Source organism: Corvus kubaryi, unplaced genomic scaffold (genome assembly GCF_017639235.1).
Source record: "Corvus kubaryi isolate FWS band 111438036 unplaced genomic scaffold, C.kubaryi_AGA036_p1.0 37284, whole genome shotgun sequence".
In the NCBI taxonomy this organism is placed as follows: domain Eukaryota; kingdom Metazoa; phylum Chordata; class Aves; order Passeriformes; family Corvidae; genus Corvus; species Corvus kubaryi.
Genome location: NW_024581088.1, coordinates 9,078,177 through 9,096,392, shown reverse-complemented (window position 1 = coordinate 9,096,392; position 18,216 = coordinate 9,078,177). Strand labels below are relative to the sequence as shown.

At 40.7% G+C, this 18,216-nt stretch overlaps 1 protein-coding gene across 1 annotated transcript in view; it reads left to right on the top strand.

Moving 5' to 3' along the window:
* The window catches only part of BCAS3 (BCAS3 microtubule associated cell migration factor), a 299,898-nt gene that overhangs the window by 51,918 nt on the left and 229,764 nt on the right, over window positions 1–18,216 (top strand). Inside the window, 2 exon segments of the mRNA XM_042026416.1 lie at window positions 1,411–1,581; window positions 10,500–10,593. Of these exon segments, the coding sequence (XP_041882350.1) occupies window positions 1,411–1,581; window positions 10,500–10,593 (265 nt within the window).

Here is an 18,216-nt window from a genome sequence, read left to right as displayed (position 1 = left end):
CTTTCCCAGCCTCCTGAATTCGCCACTGTTAAAACCCGTTTTATTCTCCTCTGTCGTAGCCGGGTATAAAAAGAAATAACAAGAAACAAATGGCAGGATATTACTAAAGACTTTAAACCCCCAAAGCCATTCCTGTGCTAAAGGCCTGGCTCGATTTTAAGTGGAAGTATCTCCATTAGCATTAATGGGGTGAGTCCATCAGCAGAGGCATCTCAGAGGTTAATCAGCCTTCCTGGCTGGCCATGGCCATCGATACTGTGTGGCGCCTGCTGCTGTTGGCCCTTCAGAGGTTTTCCTGACAACACACTAACAGACTTTGTGTAAGTCATTTCCCATGAATTATTAAAACAAACGTTTGGCTGCTAATTGATGAACACTAATGTGTTTTCTAATCACTGCAGTTTGAGATTTTAGCACTAAACAAAGCAGTTGCAATTGATTTGTGGCTGCTTCTTGGTTTCAGCCTGGGATCTGGACATTTTTTTCCTTTTCAATTTAGCAGGCAGCTTAGCTTGTCTTTTTAGTTAAGAATTGGCTTGTTACAGTGTCATTCCATTCTGATCTCTTTTGCTATTTCTTATTTATATTGCATAATAAATCTGCTCAGTTCTTTACAGGCAAATAAGGCACAGTCCTTGGTTCAAGGAGAAAATATTTAAAGTTGTAGTTGGGCTTGTTTTTCTTTCAATCTGCATCTCTCCTACTGTGTCTACTCTGCCTCTTTCTCCAAATAAAATAAAGCAAAATAAAAACGATCTTCAGCATCTTTAGCTGCTAAAAGCTGGTGCTTTTTTGAACGTGTTTTGAAAGCCACGTCTGGGAAATGTGCAGAGCCTGGAAAGTCCCATTCCTTATGCTGGGATGTGCCTGGGAGTTGTCCTTTCCAGGACCTTGAGGGTGGCATTTTTAATTTTCTTGGGTTTGAGTCCCATATTCAGTTTTAATACTTAATTGCAGAGGAAAAAATGAGTGTGTCAGAAGTAGCAAAGGCCAAATTCTTGGTCTCTTGCACTGTGCAGAAGACAAAACTCTGTCAGCTTTGGGGACTGTTTGTATTTCTTTGTGAACACTGCCCTCCTCACACCCATCGTGGCCTCATCTTTGATCCTTCTGACCATCCATGCTCTTGGAGTAAGTAAAATCAAACTAAAAAATCCCCCCAACACTGGAATACTTTAAATATGAAAACATTTTGAACATTAAAATACTTCTTTTTTCAATAATGCTTTGGCATAATTGAATTCCAAAATAAAGGTGAATTCTTCCATTTGCTAGGATGCCAAAGTTTTCAAGCTGTTTTGTTACAGCCTTTTGCAGCTGCTACATCACTCCTAAAAAAATGCATCTCTACAAAAAATCCACAGCACAGCCCTAAACATCTTTAAAGTTTTTTTTTTCCTTTTTTTGCAGACAATAAAGACTGGGCTGACAATGGTGGGGAAGGTGGTGACACAGCTCACGGGGACGCTGCCGTCGGGAGCCACCGAGGAGGAAATCCTGGCTCACAGCAACCTCCGCCGGAGTCCCCTGGTGCCTGGGATCGTCACCATCATCGACACCGAGACCGTGGCAGAGGGACAGGTAACAGTGAGCACACAGACACAGCATGCATTTCCTCCACAATCCCAGGGAAATGGTTTTTGTGCTGTTGGGAATGAGAAATAAACCAGATTTTTTTCAGGGCAGGAATTTTACAGACCCACAGAACTGGGATAAAATCCTGTTTGGGCTTGAGATGCAGCCAAAATATATATTGTCCTTCCAGCATATTTATGTGACACTTTGACAAGATCAAGTGTGAAGTGTCGCATTTTGTCTCCCCAACACTTGTTCCTAATTGACATTGATTGATGCTGATCAGTCGAAGTGGAGATGTACTCTGATTATATTTATTAATACAGAACGTGCCTGGAACATGGGCTTGTTTAGGAATAGGGGGAATTGTTGAAATCCAGGTTAAAAAGAAATATGAGAGAAGTTGGGTATGAAGTGTAAAAGCTTATCATTTTATATAAATCCCAAATGCAATCGAGTGTGATGCTGTTTTGTGAGGCATTTGTACTTTTTTACTAATAATAAATTTACTGTACATAATAATACACAGTACAGTGCTTCAGGCAGGATCATTTGTTACAAACTCCATACCATTATCAGATAATTTTTAAATTGCTGGATTTTCCTGTCTTTATGACAGAGAAGATATCCGTGTCTTTTTTTGTTTGTTTCTACCACTCATTTAATTTTAAAGTGTCTGGTCCTGAATTTAGTATTTATGCAGAACTCCCACACACTTCATTATTCTGTAACTAGTCTGTAATATTTTTTTCCTCATGGTCACATTTATTGAATTTAAAGCAGAAAAAATCTTTATTTTTTTCTTGTTTCCCCCTATCTTTATGATGCTCATTGCAGGTAAGTTAGTGAGGTGTTAAGGACACATCAGAAGCCAAGTTATTTTCTTTTCTTTTCTGACAGGAAAATAAAATCTTTTACTTGAAAAAAAACCAAAGCAAAGAAAAACCTTGTTATGGTTGTTCCCTGAGAATTAATTTTGGAAGTACTTAGCCAAGCAACGTTGCATTGAAAGGGGATTGTTCATAAAACAGAACAGACATTTTCTTCCAAAATTGAAATAAAAGAAAGAAGAAAATGGAAAATAAAATTAAGATCTTAGAGTCAGGTCTTAAAATAATTCTGTTGGCTGTTGGGGTTTGTTTGAGTTTCCAGGAAAAAAAAAAAAAAAAAAATCTTTTGGCTTTTTGTCTACAACAAGGAAAGAAAAAAAAAAGACAAATTTTACTTCATAAATTTCTGATGAAGCTGTTTAATGTGGTCATTATTTCTGCTGGTCTCTGTCTGTGCTTTGATTCTTCTGCATAGGCCTAGGGGGAAAAAATTATAGATCTTAGGTTTTTAAGGCTTGTTATATATGATTTAGAGGTTTTATGAACTTGTCCTCTGACCCTAACAATACAGGGAGCTATCAAGGCCTAAAGGGCACTACAGGAGAGGAGCTGTAGAAATGATAACGCTTGTCTATCCCTGCTGCTCTAACATAAATAAGCCAGCAGCTCTAGGAAAATAAGTTTTGTCTTGAACCTCTAGGAAGTTGGATATCCTAATTGTATGTATGTATTGCATTCATATTTTTGTGATCTGAAGTTTTTAAACGTTGTTAAATTATATTATTTATTTGCAGTGCTGCAATTTGCTTTCAGAATTAGGGTTATATTTCTTCCAGGAAAAAGAAAATAACCTTTCTTTTGCATTGTTAGATTTTCATGGTGCAGGAGATGTTTTGACAATTTTTTCTTACTGAAATGTCCCTCTGGCAAAAAAAAAGTTGATTAAAAATAACTAAATGCACTTTGTAATTGATCATCCCACACTGCCCCAGTACAGAACCTTCTCATGTGAGGAGTGTCCTGGGTGCTCCCAGTCCCTCTGAGTCTTTTCCTGTCCCTCCAGCTCTATTTCCAGTGGAAATGTGAGTTTTTGTGCAGATGAGAACTGGTAGATCCTGATTTTGGCAGGGATCTTGGCATGTCCTGAGGAGCCTGGCAGGGATGTGATGCTGTGTGCTGGCAGGAGAATTCCTGCAAGGAATGCCAGCGTGGATGGCACTTGTTTGTACTGGCTGGGTAATCCTGGCTGGGTTTAAGGCAGAATTCATGGAAGTGTTTTAGCACATCTGACCTTTAAATGAGGCGAGAATCTCACTGAGCTCATCGTGGCTGCCCTGGACTCCAGCAGACACTGGAGCATGGAGCTGATCCCAAAAGTGTGAGCTCCTCATTCTGGGAATTTCTGAGATTGTTTTACTCTCCTGTGGAAAATCAGTTTGCTGGGAGTGGTCACCTGAGCTCCATCATCACTGTGGCTGAGACGGAGGGGTGATGGAGCAGGTTGGGGATGCCAAGTCCAGCCTCTCTGGTGTTTTAGGGTCATTCTCTGATTTCCATTTAAAAAAAAAAACATCTCTGGTTTTTTGAAAGTTACTGGTTTATAGAATCACAGATTAACAGAATCACTAAGTTTGGAAAAGACCTGCAAGATCATCAAGTTCAACCTTTGACTGAATCCTGCCATTCCCATGAAACCAAATTGCCACATCTGCTTATTTTTTGAACCCTCCTGGGGATGGTGACTCCACTTCCCTGTGGGGGAACTCCTCTTCCAGTGCTGAGCCACTCTCAGCAAAGGGATTTTTCCTCGTCTTAGTTACCCCAGTTTTCAGATTGCTGAAAATAAAGAGTTCTGGGTGGAATCAACAGACACTTCCAGCTGGGAAGAGATGCCTGGTTTGGGATGTTCCACGGCTGTGCCTGTCAGGCTCTTCCTACACTCACTGGGAAATGCTGAATTAAAAATTCCAGTCAAATATTCTCTGGGCTAAATTAACACTTGGAAAGCCTTGAATCCCGTTCAACAGGGTTTTGGTAGCAGCTCTGGGGATTGGTGTGTGCTCACATGGGTTTCAGCCTTGTCACAACTGAGGGGAATTGCAGAAGCAGGAAGGAGTTATTTTCTTATCATCACTACCCTCCTAATACAAAATAAACACCTCACCTCCTTCAGGTCAATAAAGATTTCTATCACTTGCACAGCCTGACTAAGAATTTGGGTATTGCAGTGAAAGAATACATTTTCCAAGTAGTTAAATATATCTGTAAAGTAAGATATAGTAAAGAAAGAGAAAGGAATAAATATGTTTTAAAAAGAGAAAATGGAAGACAACGAAATAAATCTAAGGCAGGCAAACACATCATTTTGGAGGAGAAATAAGCATTTTGTTTGAGTGGAGAAGCTTTTTTTTTTTTTTTAAATAAATGTATCTAAAGTCTTGTAAATCCAAGTACTTCTTCAGTTATTTCAAGCACAGCACACAGCTTTCAAAGATGGACTGAGCTGCTCTGTGCCTGTGTACAAATATAACAATTTCTGTGCCAGTAGGGTGATGAAGGGACATGTTTGGGACACAAGCCAGGAGAGCTAACTACAGCTTTAAGTTTTCAGTAATTTTTTATCATTTCTCCCATTTCTAAGGCATCAAATACAAGGAATGTGAGGGGGAGCTCGATGTATCTCATTCACTGCCCTGCTCTGTGCTGCCATGGCAGAGGCTGAAATGCAAACTCACCACTGAAAAATACACAATTAAAGACCAAAGAACTCTCCTAATGTAATCTTGCAGGATTAAATATGCAGGGAAAGTATTTTTAATAAACCTTATGAATGTAGATACTGTAGGAAACTCTCATCCCCAGCAGTTGTTTATGTGATAGCTCCTACTTTCAGAATTGGTGATACTTTAAGAAAATTTGAATTATGAGGTAATTAAATAAATGCAGAGGAATGCAGAATTATTGACGTTGGCTGTCAGGAGATATTTGTAAAAGGAATAAAAATAGTTATCGAGATGCCCAAGTAACTTTGTGGTAAACCAAAATATGTTAACAAGGTTGTGTGCTTGTTTAAACTTCCTTCTAATGAAGTGTTAGCAAACTTTTCAGTTAGATGGAAGGACTATTTATTTGAATCCCTTAATTAGTTGAAATGGATAAACCTAAAGCTGTACAGATGTCCTCTTTTTCAGTAATTGGAATTAAATGTGTAAGACTTTATTGGCTTGGGTTTGAAAGAAAAATTATTTTCTTTCGACCTTTGTTTCTGTATTCTTAATTAATTCATCCACTGGGCCACCCACGTGCAGGCTGCAATAATGACCTTGCTCAAAAGTCACCAGTTTTGGGGCTGAATGTAAATCTGTTCAACATCTAACAGTTGGTTGACAGAGAAAGATGTGGCCATTTAAAAATACAGAACTCGATTCTGGGTGCTGCGTTCGCCGGGGCTGTGATTGATGAGATCTCGCCGCGCGCTCGCAGCTCATCCACAGCTCAGGCAAATATTGGAGGGAATATTTTCAAAACAGCTCAGCAAAACAAGATAACATGTTGATCTATTTATGTTTTAAAATGTGATCAGGGTGGGTTTTTTTTTTTTCCTGTTCCCTATTAACTTTTTATTGCATTAAAGAGGAATTTTCAGAAAAAAAGCAGCCGACTGCCGCCATTTCCAAAGTTCATTTTCATTTGGTGAGGAGTTGATAGCAATTGAACCACATCAAGATGCTTATCAGGAGCAGGAATTGTTGTGAAACTTTGGTCTGAAGCAAAAAGAAGCTCAAAGAGTAAAGCATATTCAATAATAAAGCTTTAACTACAGACATAATTCCACTGGTCATTAACACCAAGGCTTTTATTTTAGGACCAGCTTTGGCAGAGGTTGATCTGATGTGCCAGTGCTCAGATATTTGGCCTCAGTTTTCTTCACTTTTTATATCTACATGTATTACAGAAGAATTCTTTTTATATAGAAATATAAAAAGAGCTACAGGATTCCCTCAGAGCATAATACTGTCTGCCTCACTTTTATTAAAGGAGATCTGGTTTTTGTCAAGAAGACATTTTTGTCTCAGATAAATGGTTCAGGCTGAGCGCGAGGCTGGTTTGAGTTTATGCTGGATTCTATTAAAAGGAGTGCAGTAGTTAATGCCACAGATCTATCACTTTTAGCCCCTTTCCACTGAAGTTTGACCTTGGCTGTAACTTGGGGGAGGCTCTTTGTGTGGAGGAACTGAATCAAACTCCAGCTCTTTAAAGCATTGGGGATCTCAAGTGTACAGCAAATATTTGTGATATCATATTCATATTTATAATTATTGCCAAACCTATTTGTTTTTATGATGATGGGGTTACTCTTTTCTTAATTGTATTAAGAGTAGGACCTGCCTGATTAGATTTGGGTCCATTTTTATTTGTGTTACTTTCATGTTTTATTTAAAAACATGTCTCCACTGGGATAAGTGGTGTAATTTGCCTTTAAAGATTAAAATAATTAAAGTCATAATTACGAGTGGCTTCTGTTCAGCAGTACGGAAAATACCACGGAGGAAGGAAAATATGGCACAGGAGAAAAAAGCTCTGGCTGCTGTTACCTCCTGCCCTCCAAGCAAACACCACTGGCTGGTAGTAAATGTAACGATGCCCTTGGTGTTTTGTCTCTTCTTTTAGAGTGAGATAAAGAGGAGTTGATTAATCTTTGATAAACTTCAGAGTTTTGTAGTAACAGAGCTGCTTTGGGAGCTGGTTTGGCTTGGCACATCCAGCCCCGGGCTCTTTGGCTGGGCAGCTTTTGGGAAAATCCTGTTGCAGCTCTTGATAAAATAATTTTGGGCATCAGGAGCAGCTGAGGGCTCGTTCACAGGAGAGTCCTGTTGGTCTCTTGTTGGGAGCTCTGCAGGGAGGATCGTGCTGAAGCTCAGTGACTCTGTGATTACCAGAGCAATGCTGAGATTTATGAACCTTTCTCAGTGAGAGACTTTGGAAGGTTTTTTACTCGGAACAGCAGAGTGGTTAGAGGCCACTACCTTGGAGAAGGAAGCCTGTTTGGGAGGAAGAAAATTGCAGCCTCAGGATTCCTGTGGGCTCTGCATGCTCTGGGAAGGAGAATGAGCTGCTTCCCTCGAGCTCCCTGACAGCACTTGCATGTGTTATTAGGGAAATTGTCCCTCTGTTTTGATTTTCAGGAAAAATTCCCAACTCCGCTGTTTTCAGGGGCATGAAACCCTCAGCTGGCTGGAGGAGCTGGTGGTACATTGGGAAGGTTTGGTTTGATATTCCTAAAGCACCGGCTGTTGTATCAGCATCATTTTGAGTTCCTTAAGTTCTGTAAAAAAGGGAAATTCCTGCTGGGATTTAAAGCTGTGCAAGCTCTGAACTGGGATGGGGACCAGGCTTTGGTTTGGTGGCATCTCTGGGAGGGACGTTTGGTTGATGATGTAGTTAAGTCCAATTCCTTGGATTTTTTTTTCCCTCCTTCCATTGTAGTGTTGGAATTGTAAAAAGTGATGTTTGTTATCCCCAGCTGTGCAGTGCAGAAGAGCAGGGGGAGGACTGGACAAATTTCAATGGAAATTGGGGATTTAAAAAAAGCATTTTTCTCTGTTCCTAACGGATTTATTTTTTCATGCTGATTTTAAAAAGAAGAAGAATATTTTCTCATCTTTCCATGCACAAGCAAGTGTTGTTTCCATGTGTGTTCCCAAAGCCAGTTATGCCCATTCTGACACAGGGAGTGACACAGATCAGGTGCTGAGAAAGGAGCCCTGAATGTCACATTCCCCACTGTCCAAGATTTCCAAATTTTTGAGTGATGAAGGTTCTTTTGTGGTTGGTTTTTTTGGCTTTTCTTTTGCTTTACTTGATTAGTGCAGGAGATGAACATACTTGAGTTTGAATCTGCAAAGGCCGACCTGCTGTACCTGAAAATCCGCGTTTGCAGTGAAAGGGGGAGATCTTTAACAACTCCTTTTGCACTGGGTTTTTTTTTCAAGAAGATCTTTTTAAGCAGTAAATGACAAAAAAACAAATGAAAGCATGGAATCAGTTAACATCACATAAAAAGAGAGATTTGGCCTTTTTGGGTTCTCAGATTTGTATGTCTAAGGTATTTTGCAGTTTTTAATGTTGTGACTTTTTGCTTTGTATCATGTTTCCAGAGGAAAAATATTTAAGGATCATGTTGCCATCCCGTGTTCCTTCCTGTTGGACAGGGGTTTAGTTGCAGGGGTGATAACAGCAGTGCATTTATACTTTTTATTTTTTCTCAAAGCCATGTTGAATTAATCCAGTTTACAGCCTGTAGAGGATGATGCATATGGAATATCCTATATAACTGTTCCTAGCAATGATTTAGATCCTGTGATACCTACACATTTCTGATTGAATATTTTTATTTAGCAGGCTAGACCCGCAAAAAAAACTCTTCGTAAAGCTGGTTTGTGGTGTTACTTTGTGATTATCATTTCTCTTTAATTAGAGCAAAACACTGAGGCTGAGCCCATGCTCCCTGGGAGTGGGAGCTGTGATAAATGATGGATGGGAGTGCCTGGGTGCAGTGTCTCGGGGCTGAGGGAGAGCTCTGCTCCTTTGAAAAGCCCTTCGGAAGATCTCCAGACCCTTTGGTTTCGTGGTTCTGGAAGGAGCACGAAATGCTGACGAGGGAGAGCAAAGCCATAATTGTGCTGTGTGCCAGTGCCAAAGCTCTGAGCTCTGACAGCCAGGCAGGCCCAGGCCCCTCCAGCCCCATTCCGTGACTGCTCAAAGCTCTGGGAGATGATTCCTCGTTTTTTTGAAGTGGAAAAATATCTTGAAATTATTTTGATATCTGTTTGGGATAGGAAGTATTAAAAACCTTGCAGATTATTTTGGAAGAGGCAGACCAATTATTCAGAACTTGAAACGGGTGGTTTTGCACAGTCTTAGTAAGAAGAGGTTTTTGCTCACCACAAAACCCCCTTTTTAAAGTCCTTTTTTGATAGGTCTTTCTTTTTGTTTTACTTAGTTTAGCTTTTAAGAGGATGTAATCAAGGAATAAAATACTCCTACAGCTCTTGCACGATTTTGTCCACACATCTTCTGGTTCTTTTCTATAAATCTAGGAATATCTTTGCTTTTCATACAATTAAACATTGATATTTTGTCTCTTTGTATGTCCTCACACTCAGCTTTAGTTTGACTGGCCCAGGAGTTTTATCAGCTTCAAACTGGCTTTTGTTTAAGACCCCAAAAGCTCATTCTTTGTGCCTTTTCCCAGAAGCTGTTGCACAGCACAGATCTCAGCCCAGGTATTTCCTTTTCCACTGAATTTCCCTCTGATGTGCAAACTCTCTCATATATTTTAATTCCTTTTTTGTTCACAAGGAGGTATTTTACGAGGGCATGATTTTTTGGTCACAACCTTTGTAATACTGTTACCTCATGTTCAGTGAGGCAGTTTCAAGTTGGAGAAAATCCATGTTAACTGTGAATTCCACAGTGCAGCTGCTTCTACACACACTCCCAGCCCTTGGCATTCCTTGCATCCTTTGGAAATCCAGATCCCTCAATTCCAGCACCACTGACAGCAGGATGGAAGCTGTGCTATTCCCACCTGAATGAAGGACTCATGGAAAGCAAGCACACTTTCTCTGGGGTTTGATCTGGTTTTCCACCCATTTGCCTTGTGCACTTAGAATCAAAATGCTGATTTATGTAAGGGTTAAATACTCCCTTTTCTTTCTAGGATGTGATTTTGTGATTTTGTTATTGGAAACTTTAACTGGAGCTTCCTGCACAGCATGGTGTAATGAGCTGCTGTGCAGTCAGCCATCATTTGTGGAGCAAAACAGGAATAGTTTTCTATTTTCCCTAATTTGAGTAAGGTAAATAAATAGGAAATGCAGGCATAAAGTGCATAATCCTTTCTGGTTGCTCCCAGGTTATTAGAGAAGGTCTCATGTCTCTGTATCTGAAAGAATTCCTGAGCATTGCTGGTGTTCAGCTGACAGGCTGTGAATGTGAGCACCTTACAAACCAATCCCTGTGTCAGTCAATTGGGATTTCCCCCCTGCAGTGTTTTTCCCTCCTAATCCTGGGCTCTGTTGTGTTCCCCAGGTCCTGGTGAGCGAGGACTCGGACAGCGATGGCATCGTGGCCCATTTCCCTGCTCATGAGAAGCCCATTTGCTGCATGGCTTTTAACCCCAGTGGTAAGAGATTTTTCCAGTTATTGGGATAGATAAACAGGGCAGTAAATCCCATGGGAATGTGTCCCTTGGCTTTGGAGGGATTGCTGGTGCCACTGGGACACTGCAGGTGCCCATGACTGTCCTGCTCTGTGGAGGGTTGGATGTCCAGTTTGTCTTGTCTGGAAATTTCAAACTTTAGCAACTCTTTCACTGTGGTAGAAGGGAGGAGATTCAGTCCCTCTTCCACTGCTGAGGAATTCCTGTGTGTTGGGATCCTGCCAGCCAGGTGCACACATGTTGTGATACTCAGGTATCCAGAGGATCAGCACATGGATTAAATTGCAGTCCTCCATAAATACAGAAATAAAATCGTTTCACTGGTTTTTAAAGTAACTTATTATTTGTTTGCTGCTGAAGAGTTTGTGATCTTACCCTCTCTCCTGAGTGAAATCAGCTATAATCTGAAAATACTTGTAAGAAGCTCCTCAAAAGTACCTATTTCTTTCTTTCCTTTTTATCAGTGAACAGTCACTGTGGGCAGCAGGGACAACTACAAACCTTGTGTATTAATAGATCTTATTAATCTGACAATTAACATTTCATTATCTGTAGATAAATAATGTTCTGGCTGATTGCAGCAACACTGAGGGAAATGGTCAGAGAATGAACAGCTTCCATTGCCTAAATTAACAATTTCTAAAATGCAGCAAATGCCATGAAGATCATGAGGGTGAAGTCACATTTCAGAGAATAGAACTGACTGTCTGTCATTTATGTTTTTCACTTTTGCTGACCAGTTGGTGTCATTCTGACACCCCATCTGTTGTGTCAGAACTCTTTAACAGTGCAGTGCAGTTCACTGGGAGTTTGTGACAGAAAAGCTGTATTCTCATCTGCCTGGATTTTCTTGGAAGGGAATTTTTTGTGGAGCTCTGCGCAGTGAACTGAGAATCCTCTATTCCAGAACAGTTATTTTGCTTTGTGCTCTGGAAGAAGGATGATACCCAGAGTGGAGCAATGCTAATTAAGTGAAATAAATAAGTGAAGTAAATACAGCTGCTTAAATTAGAATGATAAATAGATATTAATTAATTGCCTCCTTGAGAGGGTTTTTAGGATTGTGTATATTTAAAGGGCAGCAGAATGTCTATGCAAAACCAAATTAACTTGTTATTTTTCAAAAGGAAGGATATTTTTGCAAATTGCTGGGTACTTGTATTATGATGAAGTTCTTTGGTTTGCTCAGGTACTGGAATGACAATAATTTAGAGAGTGACACTTAGATCTAATGGTGTTTAATGGCAAAACACTTCTTTAAGTGGTGTTATTTTTGGCTGCTTGCAAATGCTGTGTGCTGCAGGAGATTTGCAGGAGGGATGGGGACAAACCAGCAGAGGACTCTTCCCTCAGCTGCCTCCAGTGAGAGCAGCACTTAGCCCAGGGTTCTGTGTTCTTTATTTAACATCAAGGCAGGGTTTTGTTTGAAGCCAGGGCTGTAACATCATCCCAGCCCATTCTCTAGTGGTCTATTGGCAATCAGGCTGAGCTCATTACAGGGAACAAAACAAGAGGTGGCTTTTGATACTGTCCTTGGCTGCTTGCTCTGAAACCCCACTTTTACTCCTAATTTCAGGCAGTGTCTGTGTGTCTGCACCAGATCACAGCGACTGCAAAGCTGTGCTGGGGAGGCAAACAGGGAGCACTGTTCTGTTTCACTGAAAATTTTACTTTCTGGGGCTGATAAACCTCTTAATTCCATCGTGTCTCAGCCCAGGAGCTGCACAGGTGCTCAGGTCTGAGTTTTGGGAAGATCCCTTTATAGATTTTTACCGTGTTAAAAACAAGCAGAATCCTCCCTTCATTTGGGCAGATCAGAGGTATAAAGGCCTTTTTGGACTGTGATAATTAAAACCAACTTGTGTGTAAATGATCCCCTTCTCGCCATACTACAGGGATTGTTGCATGTGCTTTTGAGAGTAATTTGAATAAAGTAATTTGAATAAATGCAGCTTTATTTCAGGCAGTTGTCTTTACTCCACCACATTTAAAAGCAAATTATAGATGTTTTATTTGTGCTGAAGCTGAATATGATTTGCTAAATATGTTGTTGTCTACACTTGGGCAAGTTCTGCACAGCCATAGATAATACAGTAAAAACAGAGTCTGTAAGGAAGGAAATCAGATCAGTGCTTCAGAAATCAGTTCCAGACAGAGAGATTTCTACCTTATTTACCGGTTCTATTACCTAAATTTCATGATAACCTGTAAGTTTTGCCTCCATCCTCCAGGAAAACAGAAAAGTTAACAGCCGTGCCAAGCTTAATTATATTTTGCTGAAAATACTGGTATTTTTATTTTAATTCTTCAGTTCAATGTGGAATGTTTATATTTGTAATATCTAGGTATTTCTTACTGGTATTTGGAAGAAGCTGGTAAAGGAGCAAAGTGAACTATTTGTAATTTGAACATTACAGAGATCAAGGGTTTAATACAGATGACAGGGGTAGAACTCAGGGAATTTCTTTTTACCTCCCTCCTCATAAAATAAACGATGCTGGGTTGTAAATGGGACAGGAAATGGATGTTTCAGCCTAGACCAGCTGCTCATCTCTGCAGAAATGTTATCAACAGGCCCCAAAATAACCAACCTCCTCATTTTTATTTCTTTCTCTACATTTATTATTTTTTTAAGGCCCAAATCTGTTGCCTACATTAATATCTTTTGTCTACAAAACGTGGCTGGTGTGGGACAGGATTTTTGATACTGGAAAATGGAGCTTATTTCTGAGTGCTCGGAGTCACCGTTGTAGCTGACACATGTATTCTGTTTATTTGGAGTGGTTTAGGGTCATAAAATTGGGATTTTTCAGGATTTCTAGAAGTATGAAGCACAAGGATGAATATTCTTTTTAGGTTAACTTGAGTTACTGATTGGACTGGGTTTGATGCAACAAATGAAAGTGTTTTACCCAAAAGCTGCCAGTTCCTGCAGACACCGAGGGAGAGAAGGAAGTTGAATTGTGTATCAAGGCAGAACTAATAAATCACAGTTTTTACTTTCCATGGTTTATTTCCAGTAAAAAACAGTGAGCATAGCGATATGATCACATTTTTAGATGGAAATAATGTATTTTGTGATTGTTGCCTAAGAAAGTGCTTTTTCATTAATGAGATTTTTGTCACCAAGTCTTAGATGTCCCCAACACTGCAGTTTTCAGCCAACAAATGTGTGACCCAATTCAGCTTGGCCCTTTTCTTTTCATGCCTAGGGAAACATTTCGTAATCACCTGTAGTTATTCCCATTCAAAGCAACTTTTTGGATGTCAAAGGTATTGATCATTGCACCCATTAATCTTGATTTTTGGTAAGCTTTTTGTACAGGATCTGGACAGCAGCTGTGGTTTATAACTTAAATTTTAGATGGTTGGGGACAGTTCTAGTGAAGGCTTTAAAATCATATTCATTTTGCTGTCTCTAATATCATTTTATCCCCAGCTAATGGACAATCTGTTCATTCAGCCCATGAAGTTTCTTTCTGCTGCCCCTGCAGAGGGGAGGAAGGGCCAGATCCTCTGGGCTCCCCAAGAAGGGCGTGGTTTGGGCACGAGGCCTTGAGGATGCAATGTGGGAACAAGTGGAACATAAAAACCTGTGGAGATGTCATTTTCACAATTTATAGATGAAATAAAGTGTGAAGAAATCAGCCCTAAGTTTTAGATATGATCAATAGTTGTGGAGCCTTGGTGTTTGAGCTTTGAGTTTGGTGTTGGAGGACGCCAGGACATCTTCATGATTGTCTGGAGTTCCACTTTCCATGGGAGCCTTGAGTTATGCAGACCAATGCAGTGAATAATTCTGGAAGCTGGGCTGAGCTTCTGAGGCCACCAGAGCAGGGAATTGTGCTGGGATCCCAGTTCCTGTGGTGTCCTGTGGTCAGTGCAGAGCCTGACCTCGACGTGGCCTCCTGGGCTCCAGGCAGGATTTCCAGGAGTGTCCATACAAACCTCTCCATTCCTTGTGTCTGGTTTGGGAGGCAAGTTAAGTGTAGAAGTTTTCATGTCTATTCAGAGGTTGTTTAAATCATTCCTTCCTGGTTTTGGAAGGTTTGTGCCTCGTTTCCCCGGCAGGCTGCACTGCCAAGAACTATATGTACAACAAACCCTGTGGGCAGCCAGGAAAGATGAGAATTATCCCCTATTTGATTTTTTTAGAGCTTCTGCTTCAATTGCCAATTTGTTAAGGCAAGTAAGTAGCCTTAGAGCCTCTGAAAAGGACATTTTGTTACAAAAGCTGCCTGGTAGTCTTCTCCTACTGGATCAGCTTTTCCCAATAGAAGCTTTTCTCTACGCTCAAATGCAGCATGGAGCGGTTTTCCAGCTGTAGGACTCGATCCTGGCTTCTCACCCATCTAGAGGGAGTGAAAGACACCCTATTCTTCAATACAAGCCCTTAAAACAAACTGAAAATACAATAATTAAAACACTTCTGTAGCTGTAGCTACATCCACACTCAATTTGGGAGTAGGACCAGCTGTTAAATCAATGGGATGGGGCAGGTACGTTCCAATTTTAGTGTCAAAGAGGAAAGTTTTCAAATAAGATTCTCAATTAGTAAATAGCTAAGAAATGGTGCTGGTTTATAAATATCTGGGGGTTTTTTTCTTTTAAATGTGGTAAATAAATGATCTGCTTTCCAGAAGTGTTGCTCGTTCCAGCTTGGCAGCTGAGAGCTGTGAAGTGCAAGACATTGAAAATTTAAAATAATTACGCTTCCTTGGCTACAAAAGAGATTTTCCACCCATTAATAACGAGAAAATTAATGTTGGGCCAGCAGTAAAACAGAGTAAACTGTGTCCCCCTTGGGATGCCTGACTGCACCTTTAACAGACCTGAAATTGCTCTGATTATTTTAATGTTCTATATTGAAACGTGATGGTGGCCTTGAGTTAATAGTTAAAGAGGGTGAAATTGGAACATCTCTGCACAAATTTTTTCCCCATTGATCAGAGAAAGTGAGCAGGAAAACACTCACAGAGAGTAAAACAAGCTGTAATTATTTAATGACAGAATAGTTCTTTAGTTTTTCTGTTCATTTTCTTCTGGTTTTCAACTTGAATTATTGCTTTGGGAGACAAATACATTAAAATTAAGGCAGTTTAATGAGTTGCAGTTATAAATGTTGTGTCCCTGTGTCCCATGTCACCAGGAGGGGAGGAATCCTTGATGATTGATGGCTTGATCAAGTGTTGCATTTTGGGTTGGTTGTGAAGGAAAACCTGTAGCCATGGATTGTTTTAGGAGTTAGAAGAGTCATAGGGAGTTATTTATTCATAAAATAATATTTTATTTTGCTTCACTTTCTTTTGACTTCTTGGGATTTTAAAAATATTTATATTAAATGTTTACGTACTTGTGTTTATTTTGTGGTGAATTTTGCTAAAATCAGAATTTCATTATTTAGTTAAGGTTTTCTGAGACCCAGTTTTGTAACTGTAGCACATGGTCCGCTTGGAGTATCCAGGGGCCGAGCAGCTCTGATGTTTGGCTGTATTTTCACTTGCCTGAGAGAGGAGTTAAGTGAGTATAAATAAAGCTGCTGTTCTGGGTCGGGTCAGATGATTCAGAAAACCATGGGCCTTATAAACTTTGTCACACAAGATATGAATGCGACTGCTCAGCCCAGGGAGCTGCAGGGGGACAGGAATCCTGTCCCAGTGAGCCTGTGGAAGGTGGGAATGCCAGGAAAAATCCATATGTGAACCAGGAGCGGCTCTAAGTCGCTGTGGTTCCCCTGAGCGCTCTGAGCCTCTAATTTGGGAACCTCCAAAGCTCAGTACCAGCCTTGTGTGGCATCCAAGTTCAGATTTCAAAACTGAAGTGTGAGAAGTTCATATTTTGAATCACTTTTTGGACAGACAGTGAGTTGGTGCAGTGGCTGGACTGGTCTGTCTGTGGCCAGGCATGGAAATGAAAGAGTTGCATTCCTGAATTCAGTCTATCCATGGATACACGTTTCCTCCATGCAGATGGGTGCCTGATTCCCGGCACTCGTGTCCTTGGTGTTTTGAAAATAAATCCACCGTAGCTGGAAGGTGTTGAGTCCTTCAGTGAGTACTGGCAGGGTGACACAGTTTGGGGAGATGGAAACCCTTCTGTCCCTCGGAAAATTGAAGGGAAGCTCCTGGTGAAACTCCAAAGCTGTGCGGACCTCATTTATATGCACGCAATCAACAGCTCTGCAATTAGGGAGGTGTTATAAATAGGATGTGGTGGGGCTGCTTAGCTTCCCCAGCACTCTCTAATTTGCCCACGGGGCTGCCAGGAGCTCGGTGCCCGGAGAACTTTGTGTCCCATCAGCAGCTCCAGTCCCACCCCGCAGGCCAAGCCTCATCTGTCAGAGGCGGCCGGGAGCGAGGGGAGGAAGCTCCCAGATAAACACGGCGCAGCCTCAGCTCCTAATCGCTCCCGGCTTCCGCTTCCAGGCCCTATAATTAGAAGTCCTTCTTTTCCTTGTATTCCCAGTTGACGCAAATGCTTTTTGTGGCTTGGCACCTCATTTAGGGCGTGGGCTTAGTTTATGGCCAGGCCAGAGTCTGGTTTAGTCTTCTGGTACTGCATAAATAGCTCTTAACCCACAGTCTACATCTGTACTGGTTTTTCCTTTTATGCATATATTCCTCGTGTTTTTAGTTCTATCCTGAAAGAAGCTGATTGTTTCCCAAACAGAATGCAGGAAAAGTAGGAAGCTGTAAATTAGGGCAGGTAAAACAAAGCTTTGCTGATTTTTTTTTTTTCCCATCTAGGATATCTGTTTCTTTTAAGCTGGATTTTAATAATCTCTGTGGATTTAAAACAACCACACAGTAAAACAGTCATTAATTTAATCTGGCTGCACCCTCGCACTGTGGATAAGCAAAATCAGAATTTTTGCAGTGAGATATACACTAAATAAAGTCTGGTTTACACGTAAATTTCCACTGGGTCCTGTGTATGCAAGACTTCCAATGGATTTCAGCTGTTATCTGTTAAACAGGGATTAATGCCAGTTTGAAAAATAAGCAGGAAATCCTCAAGAATTATTCACTTTTCATCTCTGATTATTCATCCATAAAGTCCCTCATAAGAGAAAACACTTGGACTGAACTTAGCACAGCTTTAACCTGTATTTCCGTCTAAACAACTCTTTGGGAAAACTGTCACAAGGCCGCTTACAAAGCTTGAGTTGAAGTTTCCTGCGCGTGAAAGTGAGGTAGGACCAGGATTCCAGTTCGTACTCCTCCACTGGGATTAGGTATTCTTGCTGGGATGCTGCAGAGAGATGGAGAGAGAAACGAAATGGCTGAGCTGTGATAATGGGAAACTGGGATTCTTCAGTGTGAAGTAATGAGAGCTGGAAAATCCCACCACAAACCCCAGCCCAGTGTTCTGGAACACGGGTGATTTATTGTGTGAATAACAGGAGTGAGGAAGAGATTTCAAATGCTGATTTATAAATACACGTTCTTTCCCATCTGTGGTGTTGTGCTTGGGACCTCTGTGTTGATACAAGTCCTGCCAGAATATATTTGTACTTCAAGTGCAAATGTGGGTGTGAAAGGTCCTTCTTTAACTTACTGAAAAAGAGTCTCTAATACAAGTCAAAGG